Here is a 16329-nt window from a genome sequence, read left to right as displayed (position 1 = left end):
GAACAGAGCCACACTTTAAATAAGCATATCTTTGGGCACCAGCCTAAAAGCTAAATATTTTGGGCATCTGGGAAAAGCATATATGAAAATCACAATCTAGAGCAGTGGTGGTTCTCAAACTTAGTTGATGGGGGTCCCCTCTTCTTCATGTCATCAATTTTCATAGCAGATAACACTCCATTGCCACCCTTACTTTATGCTGCTTGTGCCGCTGCAACCCCAGGGCTGACGGCCAGAGCTCTTTTAAAAAACCAACCAACCCACCCTACACAGCTTGGACCTCCCATGACACATTCCTGCTCCTCCCTTGGAAGCCGCCCCCTAGTTTGAGAACCAGTGATCTAGAGCAGGGGTAGGCAACCTATGGCACACGCGCCAAAGGCAGCACGCACACAAGCTGATTTTCAGTGGCACTCACACTGCCCAGGTCCTGGCCCCTGGCATTTTAATTTAAGTGTAAATGAAGCTTCTTAAAATTGTTAAAAACCTTATTTACTTTACATACATCAATAGTTTAGTTATATATTATAGACTTATAGAAAGACCTTCTAAAAATGTTAAAATGTACTACTGGCATGCAAGACCTTAAATTAGAGTGATAAATGAAGACTTGGCACAGCACTTCTGAAAGGTTGCCAACCCCTGATCTAGAGCATATAGTATCAGAGGGGTAGCCGTGTTTGCTGCTTCTACAGAATCAGACTAAGAATCCTGTGGCACCTTATAGACTAACAGACGTTTTGCAGCATGAGCTTTCGTGGGTGAATACCCACTTCTTCGGATGCAAGTAGTGGAAATTTCCAGGGGCAGGTATATATAAGCAAGCAAGAAGCAAGCTAGAGATAACGAGGTTAGATCAATCAGGGAGGATGAAGCCCTGTTCTAGCAGTTGAAGTGTGAAAACCAAGGGAGGAGAAACTGGTTCTGTAATTGGCAAGCCATTCACAGTCTTTGTTTAGTCCTGAGCTGATGGTGTCAAATTTGCAGATGAACTGGAGCTCAGCAGTTTCTCTTTGAAGTCTGGTCCTAAAGTTTTTTTGCTGCAGGATGGCCACCTTAAGATCTGCTATTGTGTGGCCGGGGAGGTTGAAGTGTTCTCCTACAGGTTTTTGTATATTGCCATTCCTAATGTCTGATTTGTGTCCATTTATCCCTTTCCTTAGAGACTGTCCAGTTTGGCCGATGTACATAGCAGAGGGGCATTGCTGGCATATGATGGCATATATTACATTGGTGGACGTGCAGGTGAATGAACCGGTGATGTACATATCTACACCAGCAACACCATCACAGGACCTAACCAGATCAGCCACACCATCACCGGTTCATTCACCTGCACGTCCACCAATGTAATATATGCCATCATATGCCAGCAATGCCCCTCTGCTATGTACATCGGCCAAACTGGACAGTCTCTAAGGAAAGGGATAAATGGACACAAATCAGACATTAGGAATGGCAATATACAAAAACCTGTAGGAGAACACTTCAACCTCCCCGGCCACACAATAGCAGATCTTAAGGTGGCCATCCTGCAGCAAAAAAACTTTAGGACCAGACTTCAAAGAGAAACTGCTGAGCTCCAGTTCATCTGCAAATTTGACACCATCAGCTCAGGACTAAACAAAGACTGTGAATGGCTTGCCAATTACAGAACCAGTTTCTCCTCCCTTGGTTTTCACACTTCAACTGCTAGAACAGGGCTTCATCCTCCCTGATTGATCTAACCTCGTTATCTCTAGCTTGCTTCTTGCTTGCTTATATATACCTGCCCCTGGAAATTTCCACTACTTGCATCCGAAGAAGTGGGTATTCACCCACGAAAGCTCATGCTGCAGAACGTCTGTTAGTCTATAAGGTGCCACAGGATTCTTTGCTGCTAGAGCATATAGTTATTGTACTTACAAACAATTGTTGCAATGTTTGGTTTAGGCTTTTATGGCATCAGTCCCCAGGGCAGAGGATAAACCAACACATTCCAGTTTGAGGTTCATATTAAAGTCCAGTCTAAATAACTTTATGAAAACTGAAGACCATCTGAAATTAGGCTTGACTTTGCTGTCACCCTAAGGTAAGTGAGAGGTATACTGATTTCAGAGGGGCTAATTAATGTACAAAGCTACTGTGAGATTAGAATCAGGCCCAAAGTGAGGAATACTGAAAAGGACTCCATTCATCCTTCTTTAGGCATCACTGAAGGTCACTAATTTTGAGTGTGCGGGAGGTTGTCCTTCTAGACCATTTCCACTGTATCAGAGCACAGTTCTTCATTCAGTCTTCCACCAGTTGAGTCTCTGTACAGAAGCTGAAGTTTAAGTTATTTAGTACAAACTGCAGTGGCTTTTGGTAATGGAGAAACTGTGGTGGAAGTTGTTCTGAGACCACAAAATTCTTTTCACAAAGGCCATGGAGCCAGCCACCACATAGCAATCAAAGTATTGCTATCAACCATACAAGTCAAGCTGTGAAAGGCTGGCTATATGTCCCGTTTCCAAATACAAACCATCCACTGGGCTTACTCTGTTCATTAGTGTTTGTAAAGTATCTGTTTCTTAATCTGTATCAATTACTCCCCCCCATCTCCTTTCCATATACTATTTTATATATTACCAAATTAATGTAAGTTTAGGAATGCAACAGTGAGAACAAAAGAAACGTGTTTTCATTTCTGCTTTAACTGGTTTTAAGAAAGTTGGAAACTGAGCAATCTCCTGCTGACCATTTAGATACTTCATTGTTCCTAAGAAAACATGGAAAAAACTTTTACAGAGTTTTACTTATCTAGAACCATTTTCCTGAAGAATCAAATTTAGTGAAATCAGAAAAAAAATAATCTCAAAAGCTCTACAAAAGAGGAAACATTAGTTAAAATTCCCCCTACTGAAAGAAATGGGTCAGGTAGCCCATTTCTGGTCTAGTGCAAAGATTTGACAGTGATTACTACTCTGTTAATGGAAACAAAAAAGTTGTTGCCTCACATCATAACCTAAGATTGTAAAGCACTTGGTTTTTCATTTTAAAACAGCCACACTGACAAAGGGAAATAAGTATTTTGATACATTCATAGATGGTGGCAGCTTGTACATCATTTTACTAGTAAATAATAGTACACCTTTAAACAGATATATAGTCGTTTTGTACAGACTTGTTTTGACTCAATGCAGCCTCTCTCATTTCTGTCAAACAGCATATTCATTATTCTAAAAGAAAAAAATATATACATACACATTTATTTAGGCAAAGCCTATAGTTAACATACAACATTAACACCCAAATAAAGCACTGGTTAGAAATTTGTGTTACAATCCATATACAACACGCTCCACTCATCTGGACCCTGTGGGAAAATAGTATTTTGTGTCTGGATAATTGAAAGTATTTTAAAAACACAACCATTACATTTACTGAACAATTTGTCACGTTTTACAGAACTATGCTGCTGTGTCACAATTTAAACAGAAGAAAGGCACATGATATTTTACACTTATCATGTAGTTTAAAAAAAAATTATTTTCTGTTTAAAAGGCTATAGTACATGTAGGGAAACACTTATGGTTTCTTGGCAAATCTTGCCTAAGTTTTTGTGCAAGTAAGTACTGTTGTTCTACTCTTTTCACTGTCCAACAGAATGCATGTTGCAATCCTGTTCCCCTTTCTTCAGAAATTCACACCATTGTTGTGGCATAAGGACTAGTTGCTCTGTTACTTTGTCTATTACCATAAACCACCTGCTAACACAAATGTCAGATTTTGCCAATAAAAAGAATCACCTTTGTTCATAATTTGAATGAGAACCCAATTTTCCACAAATTAATTCAGATACAATAACCTGTGCTGCCAATCCCTATGGTTTGGTTTTTTTGTCATCAATCCATCAGTGGCTTTAGCACACTGTCATTTAAGTCAGATTGTGCTATATGGAAACAATATATTTGCTTTGCAAAAAGGTAACAAAAAACTAAACAGAAGGGCTTTGTAACAGGTTATCTGTGAAGAAGCTAAGTGGTCTCCTCCTTTTTAACTACTACTGACAATCATTTCTCATTGCCTAACTTTGATCCAATAATTTAAGAAAGCTTAAGAAGGAATGAATGGCATCATATAAAGACACGACTAAATGTACAAAAAGAACTAGGAGTACTTGTGGCACCTTAGAGACTAACAAATGTATTTGGGCATATTTCATGAGCTAAAACCCACTTCACCAGATACATGCAGTGGAAAATACAGTAGGAAAAAAAACACACACACACACACAACATGAAAAATGGGTGTTGCCATACCAATTGATTAGTCTCATTAAAGTTAAGGTGGGCTATCAGAAGGAGAAAAAAAACTTTTGTAGTGATAATCAGATGGCCCATTTCAAACAGTTGACAAGAAGATGTGAGTAACAGTAGGGGAAAAATTAGTATAGGGAAATAGTTTTTACTTTGTGTAATGACTCATCCACTCTCAATCTTTATTCAAGCCTAATTTAATGATGTTCAGTTTGCAAATTAATTCAAGTTCATGTTGTGTGTATGTGTTATATATATATATATATATATGTCTATCTATATATCTATCTATCTTTCTACTATATTGTGCACTGAATGCATCCAATGAAGTGGGTTTTAGTCCACGAAAGCTTATGCCCAAATAAATTTGTTTGTCTCTAAGGTGCAACAAGTACTCCTCGTTCTTTTTGCTGATACAGACTAACGCGGCTACCACTCTGAAACCTGACTAAATGTACATCATTCATTCAATGAATATTAAAGAAACTTCTCCTATATGACTCAACTCTGAATGAAGACAGATCTGACACCATTCCCACATGGAACAGTTTTCCGGTTTAAGTATATTTAATCTTGAAAATTATAGTAGTTGGTAAGCGTTGCCCAGGTAACATTCTGAAATTGCTTCAGAAAGCTTTCAGGGAGAAAGCTGTGCAATTAAAAGGTTACCTCTGTTTGTATACCATCCTAACAGCCCAGAACTGTCACAAAACACTGAACCCAGCTGAAATACTGATAGCAAGGGAAAAGCCATGGAAATGATCATAGCGATGGCTAAAGATGTTTTTTAAAACACAGCTCTTTGCATTCTACTCCCCAGCTAAACCAGAACTGATTCCTCTATTAGAAGGAATGTATTTTTTGGAAAACAAGTTTTTGTTTTGTTTTATGAACGTAGTTTATAAACTGATAAAACATCTATACTGGAATAAGGTGCCACTTCCTCATGCACAATCAGTCTTTGGGCAAAAACTCAGTTTCACTATTCTTTAGATCTGCTTGAACGACTTACTTGTAAGTCATCTCATTTAATTTCAATCAAGGTAACCTCAGCAGTTCATACATTTACAGAAACATTTAAGTTAGAGTAAAGGCATTAACAGATCATTCATTCATAATATGGCAAATATCACAAGTGAAATAGACATCTTAGTGTTGTAGTCACCTCCACAATCCATATACCATCAGACACTTCTGAAGAGTAGCCTGGAATGGGCTATTGTAAAGACCATGAAAGACTGCATTACTGGCAACTCTGCGTGGTTGCACTATGCTTGTTCCATAATCTCATGAAGTGGTGCCCCAGCTAGCCAGACTGGTGCCCCAGTTTCCATTTTGGGTCATATACCATAGCAGACTTTGTATAGTTTAATCTAATGTGTTTAGAATAGCCATCTTACTGGGGGAAAACAGTATTCCAAATGGTTAATATGTTCATTTAAAAACCTCTCAGTAACAAGGGATACAAAGTTTCCATAAACTCTGATATTGGCAGATTGTGTGTTCCATTTCGTGCAATGGACTTTTCACAGTAGTAGTCAAGACTTCTCTAGTCTGAAAAGTAAAAGTAACTGCCCATAAAACACAGTTCTTCAGAACTTTAAAAAAAAAAATCCCATAATTTTATGTCTGACAATTTTCACTTCTTTTTGGGTCAAGGAAACTACATACATTCAGATGTATGTGGAGGAATGAAGCTACCCACATAATACCTTGAGTACAAAACAAAGAATGATGCAATGTGATAACAACATTACTAAAGCACTTTGTTAATATTTCTAACACACACAATGTAATGAAACTATTCAAGATTGTAGATGGTGTGTTAACTCTATTATAGTGAAGTAAAGAGGTGTTGTGTCAGCCATCCCTTTCCCACAAGGTAAACAGTACAGCGATTCTCTCTTCAGGAATTAAAACTAAAATGCCAGCAAGTTCAACAATAGTAGAATCCTGTTCCATTGTTTGGCAGGGAGATGCGAAGATGGCCATTTGACAGTACAAGGAGAATTAGTAAACAATGCTTTGAAATGAAGGAAATTTGAGCTCATGTTGTAGCTTGTTTCCATCACTTGTATTTAAACCAAGCATCTGTATGTTGTGGAATCTCCATTTCATTCAACACAGCTTTTAAACTCATTAATAACAGGGGAAGAAATATCTTTTTACCATTGACAGCTTTATGTAAAATTTCACACTGCACAACAATGCAATTTACAAAGGACCTTATATATGATGTTGGGTGATATTTTGCACTGTAATGCATTTGGAATACAAATCACTGCACAATACTGACAAAGTTTGTACAAGAAATGGCAAAGCAATCAATAATCAGTTATAAAAAGATGACCGAATATCCTGGTTCTCCTGTCAGACATGCAGCTCCATGTGATGAGAAGGGCTGTCCTACTTCAACTAACATTTTGAGCTCTGATGTGGAGCTCCCTCCTTCTCCTACCACTTCCTTAAAAAACCTTAGTTTTAAGTTTTGAAAGTCAAACTCAGTTTATTCTCTTAGTATTTCAAGCTTTCCCCTGTCCCCCACTGCACCTGTACCTATATTGCTTTCCTTCAGAGCAGCCAATACAGTGTTTCCCATTTGGACCAAAGCAGTGCTAATCCTAACCTTGCCAAGGCAGCATAGATGAGTCATAGGAAGCCAACAGCTGGAAAAGACAACAGCTCTTTGTCTCTAGTGCTGGAGAGACAAAGGACACAGCTTGCAGGTCCCAAGACAAGGAGTTCTGAAGACTTAGTTGGGCTTATGGAGGGCCCATAAACAACAGGACATTCTGGTTACCTTAGTTACGTGAGTGCATGCATGAATTTTTGTTTAAAGCTGTGATTGTGAGATTCACCATTCTTGCAGACAGTTCTATCCAAACACCGAGTTGGTAAACAGTTCTATATTCAACAATGACAGGGATGAAACAAGCTTTCTGTCCCACAATTAAGTCACAAAACAAGATATTCCTAGAGGTTTGTTTTTGGATGTGCATTCCAGACTATTCAAGTCCCACCTTGCTGTAGTCATCAGTAATCCTACAGGTATGACTAGATCAAGCATTGATCATAGATCCCCTCAGAAGTTGTCATTAAAGTAGACATTTGCCCAAGAGTTACCACAAGTGGTATCCAGTACCACAATTGTTAGCAAAATAACTTCACTGGTGACCACTGTAGTACAAGTAACTCCAACTACACACGTGATAAAGGATTATTAGAGGATGGTTTACAAACTTATACCTGCAGCTTTCAGTTTGGTTTGGCTTGTGGCTGCTTTTTACATGGAGGTGGTCTCCCATGACGTACAATATGTTTTTCTAAGCTATCTAGAATGGCAATTGCAATTCGCTGGACATCTGGATCAGTTTGGCCATTTTCCTTGATGTTGTATAAGTGCTGCAATCCACCTTCTTCAATTAACATGTTGCAATACCTGGCAGCTGAAATGAGATATAAAAAAAAAGTTAACTGTCTGTAGAGAAGAAAACCAATTGTGAAATACACTTAGGTGTTGGAGTTAACTCTGATCTATCTATTATTCCAGTCAACGTTTAGGAAATTTGAAAAAGTGTCTGCAAAACTGCATTGTCATTCAGTAAATTTTCATTGTAATGGGAAAGAAGGCTCTTGTGGTTAAGATCTTTGACTAGGCCTCATATCATCTGGGTTCAATTCCCAGTTCTGCCATTGACTTCCTGTGACACCCTATAAAATGTGAATAATACTTTTCTCTCTCTCTCTCATTTATGTTGCAATGATACACTCTAATATTTTTGGCATTCACATGCCAATGTGATCTAAGTAAGTACCTAAACAGACAAACTGCTGTTATTGGTGACTGCAGTATGTATCAGTTATCATGACATAGTATCGGAGATATCACAATATTAATATTGCCCCCATTCTGTAAACAGGAAAAAATTTCACAGAAACCCAGTGCACTGACCATTGATAAATGCGACTTTTTAAAATGGTACCTACTGTAAGTTGCCAGGAATGCACCCCTCCTTCCGATACAAAACTCCGTATTTCTGACCATTTGTATTATTGATTTTAAAAGATATGTAACACGCGTTTCAACTATATATGACTTCAGCACTCTTAGGCCTGGTCTAAACCCATCTGCCCTCAAGCAGATATCCCACACCTTTTGAGTTCAAAGGTGAAAGTTCTTGCAGATCCTGAACTTGTCTTTTCTGTGCGATTCCCCCAGACACTTCAAACAGCTATCGTGGGGGTCACTAATAGGCATCAGCTGGGTACACGATGAACATGGCTTAAAGCCTGGGGAATGGGACATGCCCCGCGCCGCAGCGAAGTCCCAGTCGAGACTCTACTAAAACTAACACTTAACTTAATGGTCAAACTAAAGTACCTAAAACTAACTACAGAGGAGACAGAACAATGGGATGAAAAAACTGCTAACATTTTTGCAATGCAAGACAAGGCGCTCCAAACAGCCATCATGGGCGGTAAGAAGGTCGGCGGTGCCTGATATTCCGCCATATGAGCGCAGCACTCAAGGGGGCGCCGCAGCCAACCCGCCAGATACTGCTAAGGCAAAAGTCTCCGACGACTGTGCACGCACACACCTAGAATGGAACTGATATGAACAAGCACTCAAAGAAGAACCAGGATGACCATAAAACCCCAGGAGATTACTGCTTGCTATACTCTCTGCTCTTCTTTAAATTTAATGAGAATTTATGTTGTCCATAACTTTGCATTTTATTTATTAATGAAATTTCTGAACAAAATGCATTTCTAGAAAGCCCAATGAAGTATTTGTTTAATATGCATCTGTTTTGAATTAATGTGCATATCAAAATCCATGTAGATAAAATAGTATAGTTTAAAAGAGTTTCTGCCCCTATTTTAAGCAAAACCTTAACATGTCTTTTCCCAGAGTTAAGGATAAAGACCATTGGAACCTTCCTGGATTCTTTTAGTTATCCTGGTAGACTATACGTTAAGAGAGAGGAATTTAAATGTGGTTTTAATCCTAGTACATACGGTTTTTGCTGCAGACATGCTGCATGGCCCACACTGCCCACAGCTGAACCCCAGGTGTCATGAAGCAGCCAAGCAGGGGGAAAAAAGGGTTGAAAGACCTACAGATAAAAAACAAAAACAGATGCTCAGCAATTCATTTGGATACTGGATACCATTGCTACCAAGCCCATACCTTCACTACATATTTAGTTAAGGGTCTAGGTAAGAAAGACAATTGTGATATGTTAGAGCAGGGGTTCTCAAGCTTCATTGCACCACGACCCCCATCTGACAATAAAAACTACTACATGTCCCCAGGAGGGGGGACCAAAGCCTGAGCTTGCCCAAGCCCCACTACCCAGGGCAGAGGAGCCAAAACCCAAGTTCCACTGCCCAGGTGGGGTGGGGGGCAAAGCCTGAGCCTCACTATCCAGGGTTGAAGCCCTCGGGCTTTGGCCCCGGGCAGTGGGGCTCGGACTTTGGCTCCGGGTGGTGCGGCTCGGGCTTCGACCCTGGGTCCCATCAACACCAGCCTTGGCGACCCCATTACAATAAGGTCCCAACCCACTTTGGGTCTAACGGCTGTGTTAGAGTCTTGGATGCAGTATTTGACTTTTGTTCCCAGTGCTTAAGATAGTTTATTTATGTTATTTACCAGTAAATCACAACTCTAAGCCATAGCACAGGGGTGGGCAAACTTTTTGGGCCGAGGGCCATATCTGGGTGGGGAAATTGTATGCAGGGCCGAGGCAGGGGGTTGGGGTTCGGGAGGGAGGGAGTGTGGGGTGTGGGACGGGGTGCAGTGTGCAGGAAGGGACTCAGGGCAAGGGCCTGGGGCAGAGGAAAGGTGCGGACTGCAGGAGGGGGCTCAGGGCAGGGGTCCGGACTGCAGGAGGGGGCTCAGGGCAGGGGTTGGGGTGCAGGAGGGGTGCAGGGTGTACAAGGGGGCTCAGGGCAGGGGGTTGGGGTGCAGGCAGGGGGCTTAGGGCAGGGGGCTGGGGGGCAGGGTGCAGGAGGGGTTCGAGCTCTGGCCCGGTGCCGCTTACCTAAAGCAGCTCCGGGGTGGCAGCAGCGCGCACTGGGGCCAGGGCAGGCTCCCTGCATGCTTGCCCTGTCCCTGGCCCCACGCCGCTCCAGGAAGCGCTGCCGTCCCTTGGAGGAGAGGAGGCGGAGGCCTCTGTGGGCGCTGCCACAGTTTCCCATTCCCGGCCAATGGGAGCTGGGGGGGGCGCGCTGCCTGGAGGCAAGGGCAACGCACGCGGAGCCCCCTGACCCCTCCACCCGGGGGCCACTTCTGAGAGTGGCGCCGGGCCCGCAGCAGCACGGGGGGGCAATCCTGTGAGACAGATCCAAAGCCCTGAGGGGCCGGATCCGGCCCACGGGCCGTAGTTTGCCCACCCCTGCCATAGCATCTGGTGCCTCACATTACTTACAGGCAGGAGTACCTGGCCTGTGTTATAGAAGAGGTCATACAAGATGATCTAATGGTCCTTTCCAGCCTTAAAACCCAGAATCTATGGCCTACAATACCAACCGATATTACTGTAGCTCAATAGCCAATATGCTGTTTAGTTTCTTCATATGGTCCTTTGAACATTAATTCGAAAGTTTACCTAAAGAGGTAAGGCTGGTTGTAGTAGGAGACAGGAAAAGAACAGCCCTATATCTGGCTCTGAAAGGAGACCCAAGCTGACTCATTTCTCCCATCACTCCCAAAGGTCAAGCCACCTTGTCCAAGGTGAGATACTAGAGGTTACAGTCCAGAAGCCTAGTTTTGTTCATGGGGACAATGTTTGGCAGTCAGCCTACAATGCTTCAGGCACAGATCTGTAATTTTTAGCGCAAGTTGAAGGGTGCTAGAGTTAGTATTTTCCAAATTTTAAATCAAGGCAGTAGTTACCTGTAGGCAACCATCTCACATTCTGGCGTTGGCCAATTCAAAATGGCTGAGTGCTGCAAGATAGAGAACCAAGTGCTGAAATACTTAATGCTATTTATAGGCAATTAACATTAATATAACACAAAAGCAGGGAATATTTTTAGCTATTTCTGTACCAGTTGTTCAAGAAGAGATGTCCTCTGAGTGTGACTCAATGTCCAGGCCTGCTCTCCTCGAGATATCAAATGAGCAATAATCCCAGCTGCAAAGTAACTGACTTCTACTTCAACACTGTGCAGTAGTTTACTGATGTGGTCTATGAAGTCCTTCCACATTAGCTCAGAATGTAGCTCTTTCACTTCTGCTATGTTGTTCTGTAGGAAAAAAGAATTGAGAAGATATCAATAAAAATAATGATGTATTAATGGGTGTCTAACTTCAACTCAGTTATATGTATTGATATTAGAGGCAAATTTCAAAGTCATAGATGGGAGCTAGGCATCTAACTGTCAATTTTGCCTTTGAAAATCTCCCCGTTTTACTCTGAATTTGTCTAAAAGTTAATGGCTTTCACTTCCTATCTCAAAACATTCCCTTCCATGAAAGACTCCCTCAAACTATTAAGACACAGGTCACTAAGTTATTTATACTCTTTTTAAAAAAAGAATAAAAACTTCTAAACAGATCTTTTTGAGAATTTACCCAGTGTGATTTAGGACCCTAAAGTCCCATTGACTTTCAACCTTTAACCTTCTTTTGAGTACTTGAAGTCATCTGAGGACTTACTCTCTACCCTTCCCTGAAGGCTCAGGCTGTCCATAATAACTATTAAATAACCACTCCTACATAAGGTGGTTCTTTGGGAACACTGGCAGTGTAGTCTAAAAATCATGATGTCAAATGCATAGCTCACAAGAACCCAGTATGTAAGATTAAAGGTTAAGAAAATAAAGTATAATTAACAGTGTACGTTCTAAGCCAATTCTCAAATAGAAATTAAATAGGGAGACAATTAAGAACAACTTGTATTTCTGTGAAATTTATCATTTTTCTATTCTTCTTACCAGAAGGCCAAGAACTTTCTGTTGGATAGACGACTCAGATGGGAAAGACTGTAAAGTGAAATATAGCTTATGTAAGCCACAAAATAATGGTTTGTTAATGCTGAAATTTTAGAACCAAGGAATGCAATCCACTGCATAAACCATAGTCCTCACCTCTAAGACTCTCATGAAGAGTTCTAGACCTTGATTTTCTATAAAGTGCCTACATGTGGTTGGAGATTCATCAGTGAGATTCCAAAGCGCACTCAGTGTAAACTTGAGTGTAGTATCCACTAGATTCTGATTTGTTTTCTGCTTAACTATTTGTAGAAGTTGCTGAAAAAGGAAAAACAAAAAGGACAGTTAGCTTTGAAGTTGTTTGCTCTATTCCTGTATCATCTTTGTTTACTTATGCACAGACTAGGGCAATGACTAGGGTAACTGCATCTCTGATTAGAATGGAGATTTATAAACTTAGTGATTAACACAGTCAGTGTTTCTGTATATTTCTCCCAATTATTTTCCTATACACCCTATGCTTGCATTCTTTTATAAAGAGAGCAAGCATATTCATAGCATCATAGAAATGTAGGACTGGAAGAAACTTTGATAGGTCATCTAGTGCAGTTCCCTGTACTGAGATAGGACTAAGTATTATCTACACCAGGGGTCGGCAACCTTTCAGAAGTGGTGTGCCGAGTCTTTATTTATTCACTCGAATTTAAGGTTTCGCTTGCCAGTAATACATTTTAATGTTTTTAGAAGGTCTCTTTCTATAAGTCTATAATATATAACTAAACTACTGTTGTATGTAAAGTAAATAAGGTTTTTAAAATGTTTAAGAAGCTTCATTTAAAATTAACTTAAAATGCAGAGCCCCCTGGACCGGTGGCCAGGACCTGGGTAGTGTGAGTGACACTGAAAATCAGCTCGCGTGCCGTCTTTGGCACGCGTGCCATAGGTTGCCTACCCCTGCTCTACACCATCCCTTACAGGTGTTTAACATGTTCTTAAATGAAAGAACATCTCCAATTATGGAGATTCTACAACCTTCTTAAGTAATTATTTCCAGTCCTCAACATTCCATACTGTTAGGAAGTTTTTCCTAATGTCTAACCTAAATTTCCTTTGCTGCAATTTAAGCCCATTGCTTCTTGTCCTGTCATCACTGGATAAAGAGAACAATTTATCACCCTCCTCTTTGTAACAACCTTTTACATACACCTCTACCTCAATATAATGCTGTCCTCAGGAGCCAAAAAATCTTACCGTGTTATAGGTGAAACCGCATTATAACGAACTTGCTTTGATCCACTGGAGTGCGCAGCGCCCCCCCCCCCCTCCCGAGCACTGCTTTACCGTGTTATATCCGAATTTGTGTTATATTGGGTCACGTTATATCGGGACAGAGGTGTACTTGAAGACTTCTGCCTCCCTCAATCTTTTTTTCTCCAGACTAAACAAACCCACTTTTTTCCCCCCAATCTTTCCTTGTAGATCATGTTTTCTAGACCTTTAATAATTTTGTTGCTCTTATCTGGACAAATTTGAGGAAGTCCAGAGCTTTCCTAAAGTGTGGTGGCCAGAACTGGACATAATACTCCAGAGGAGGCCTTAGCAGTGCTGAGTACAGTGGAAGAATTCCTTTTATGTCTTGCTTACAACACTTCTGCTAATATATCCCAGAATTATGTTAGCTTTTTTGGCAATAGTATTACATTGTTGACTTATATTTAGTTTGTGATCCAGTATAACCCCCCAGATCCTTTTCTACAATACTCCATCCTACGCAGTCATTTACCATTTTGTATTTATGCAATTGATTATTCCTTCCTAAGAGTAGTGCTTTGGATTTGTCCGTATTGAATTCCATCCTATTTATTTCAGACCATTTTTCCAGTTTGCCAAGATCATTTTGAATTCTAATCCTGTCCTCCAAAGTGCTTGCAATCCCTCCCCGCTTGGTATTGTCCACAAACTTTGAAAGTGTATTTTCTATGCCATTATCCAAATCATTTTTTAAGATATCGAATAGTACCAGACTCACGACAGATCCCTGCGGGACCCCACTCAGTATGCCCTTCCAGCTTGACTGCGGACCATTAATAACTACTCTGAGTTCAGTTTTCCAACCAGTTGTGCATCCATCTTATAGTAGGTTCATCTAAGGTATATTTCCCTAGTTTGCTTATGAGACAGTATCAAAAAACCTTACTAAAATCAAGATTTACATCTACTGCTTTCCTCCCCCATCCACAAGGCTTGCTATCCTGTCAAAGTAGTATGTTAGGTTGGTTTGACTTTTTTTTTTTTTTTTGACAAATCTATGTTGACTGTCACTTATCACCTTATTATCTTCTAGGAGCTTACAAGCTGATTGTTTGATTATTTGCTCTATTATCTTTCCTGGTACCGAGGATAAAATGACTGATCTATAATTCCATCAGTTGTCCTTATTCCTTTTTTTTTAATAGATAGGTACTATATGTTCTCTTTTCCAGTCCTCTGGGATCTTTCCATGAGCTCTCAAAATAATCACTAGGTGCTCAGAAGTCTCTTCTGCCAGTTCCTTCAATATTCTGGATGTATTTCATTGGGTCCTGCCAATCTGAAGACATCTAATTTGTCTACGTAATTCTTAACTTGTTCTTTCCCTATTTTAGCCTCAGATCCTACCCTATTTAAACTGATGTTCACTGTGTTAAATGTCCAATCACTGCTAACCTTTCTGGTGAAAGAGGAGGCAAAAAAATTGCTGCGTTTTCTGTTATTGCCTTTCCCTCTTTGTTGAGTAATGGGCCTACCTGTCCTTGGTCTCCCTTTTGCTTTTAATGTATTTGTAAAGGGTAACAAGAAAACTTTTTTTTTTTTTGGTCCCTAGCTAGTTTAATCTTGTTTTGTACCTTGGACTTTTTAATTTTGTTCCTACATGCTTATGGGTTGTGGGTTTTTTTCCATCGCTCTACTTCTTAAACCTCTTGCAGGATTGTTATGGGCCAACTGTACAAGACCAACACCTCTGTTTGATTGTTTCAAGCAGTGGCAATTTTTCTTAAATATTCTATTGCACATTTAAAAAAACGAAAAAAACCCCATTAAACTAAGGTTGGTAGGGGAAAATATTAAATACTAATTTAAGCCTCTGTCTGGGTGTTTAATAACTAGTAGCCACTACTTTTAGTAACTTGCATCAAATAAACTGGATCAAGAGTCTGACTTTTTTGGTTCTGCAATGAATTCCACTAAGACATCTAATTTCTTCTGAAGAGAATTAAGATTTATAACTGATCAATAGCTTCCTCTTGAACATCTATCCTGCACAGACATTAAGGAAATGTAGTTTGGTATACTGGTTGGCCATAAGTAAGGCGCCATCAGAGATGTGTTTTGCATTATAGTTTCTCTCAAGAAATTGAGAGAGCCATTTCTGAAATGTGTATTTCCACTGCCCTGAAGTTGAAGCCATCAAACTGCTCCTGAAACCAGGTCCCACAAACAATGACTTCTGATAGTTTGTTCTGTGTCACAATTTTATTCCAAACTCCAGTAAAAACATGTTAAACTTTTTTAAAAGGTGTGAGATACCTAGTTTAACCTCTATGTATTGCTGCAGCCAGCTGACACCACAGTGGCCCTATGTACTGTACCTGCATGGCAAACTAAACATGTCCACGGGAGCTTGTTTTCAAGGTAAAGTTAATTGCAAATAATAAAAAGTTTGAGTCAGAGTTGAGTTTTCCATCCATGCTGCAGTCATTTAAGTCCTGACGCAATCAAGTTATTTACTTTGGCTTCTATTTAGCTGGGCCTAAAGGCCACCCTCATTAACATGGTGACAGAGTCCTCTCCTGACAGTCTGGAATGCCAATCTTTTCCTGGTAGCAGTACTGACAGAAGGTAAAATTTAACTGCTTATTTTTAGTTTAATATAATACATCTAACTGTAGCCAATTTCAAAATGATTTAAAATAGGAGATCCAGGGTAGCAATTTGTAAGAGACAGCATTGGACTTACCCTAACAATGAAGAGCTCTGCACCAAGTTGAGCTGTTTGCTCAGTTGAAAGCTATAAACAAAAACATTAGGTGAATACCAGAAAATTCATCAGGACCTGAGAAATTATACTTCA

The 16329-nt window shown here is 40.3% G+C and overlaps 1 protein-coding gene across 3 annotated transcripts in view; it reads right to left on the bottom strand.

Annotated features, from left to right (window-relative positions):
- Positions 1 to 4641: 4641 nt before the first annotated feature.
- The window catches only part of ZYG11B (zyg-11 family member B, cell cycle regulator), a 34300-nt gene continuing 22612 nt past the window's right edge, over positions 4642 to 16329 (bottom strand). For all 3 annotated transcript variants that reach the window (XM_045027859.1, XM_045027860.1, XM_045027858.1), the window contains exons 8-14: positions 16216 to 16266; positions 12375 to 12536; positions 12222 to 12269; positions 11334 to 11531; positions 11179 to 11231; positions 9300 to 9397; positions 4642 to 7726 (exon numbers count right to left, since the gene is read on the bottom strand). In XM_045027859.1, coding sequence (XP_044883794.1) covers positions 7536 to 7726; positions 9300 to 9397; positions 11179 to 11231; positions 11334 to 11531; positions 12222 to 12269; positions 12375 to 12536; positions 16216 to 16266 — 801 coding nt within the window. In that variant the 3' untranslated portion in view covers positions 4642 to 7535. The remainder of the gene's footprint in view (positions 7727 to 9299; positions 9398 to 11178; positions 11232 to 11333; positions 11532 to 12221; positions 12270 to 12374; positions 12537 to 16215; positions 16267 to 16329) is intronic.

Source organism: Mauremys mutica, chromosome 8 (assembly GCF_020497125.1).
Source record: "Mauremys mutica isolate MM-2020 ecotype Southern chromosome 8, ASM2049712v1, whole genome shotgun sequence".
Lineage (NCBI taxonomy): Eukaryota > Metazoa > Chordata > Testudines > Geoemydidae > Mauremys > Mauremys mutica.
This window is presented reverse-complemented; position numbering and strand designations above follow the sequence as displayed.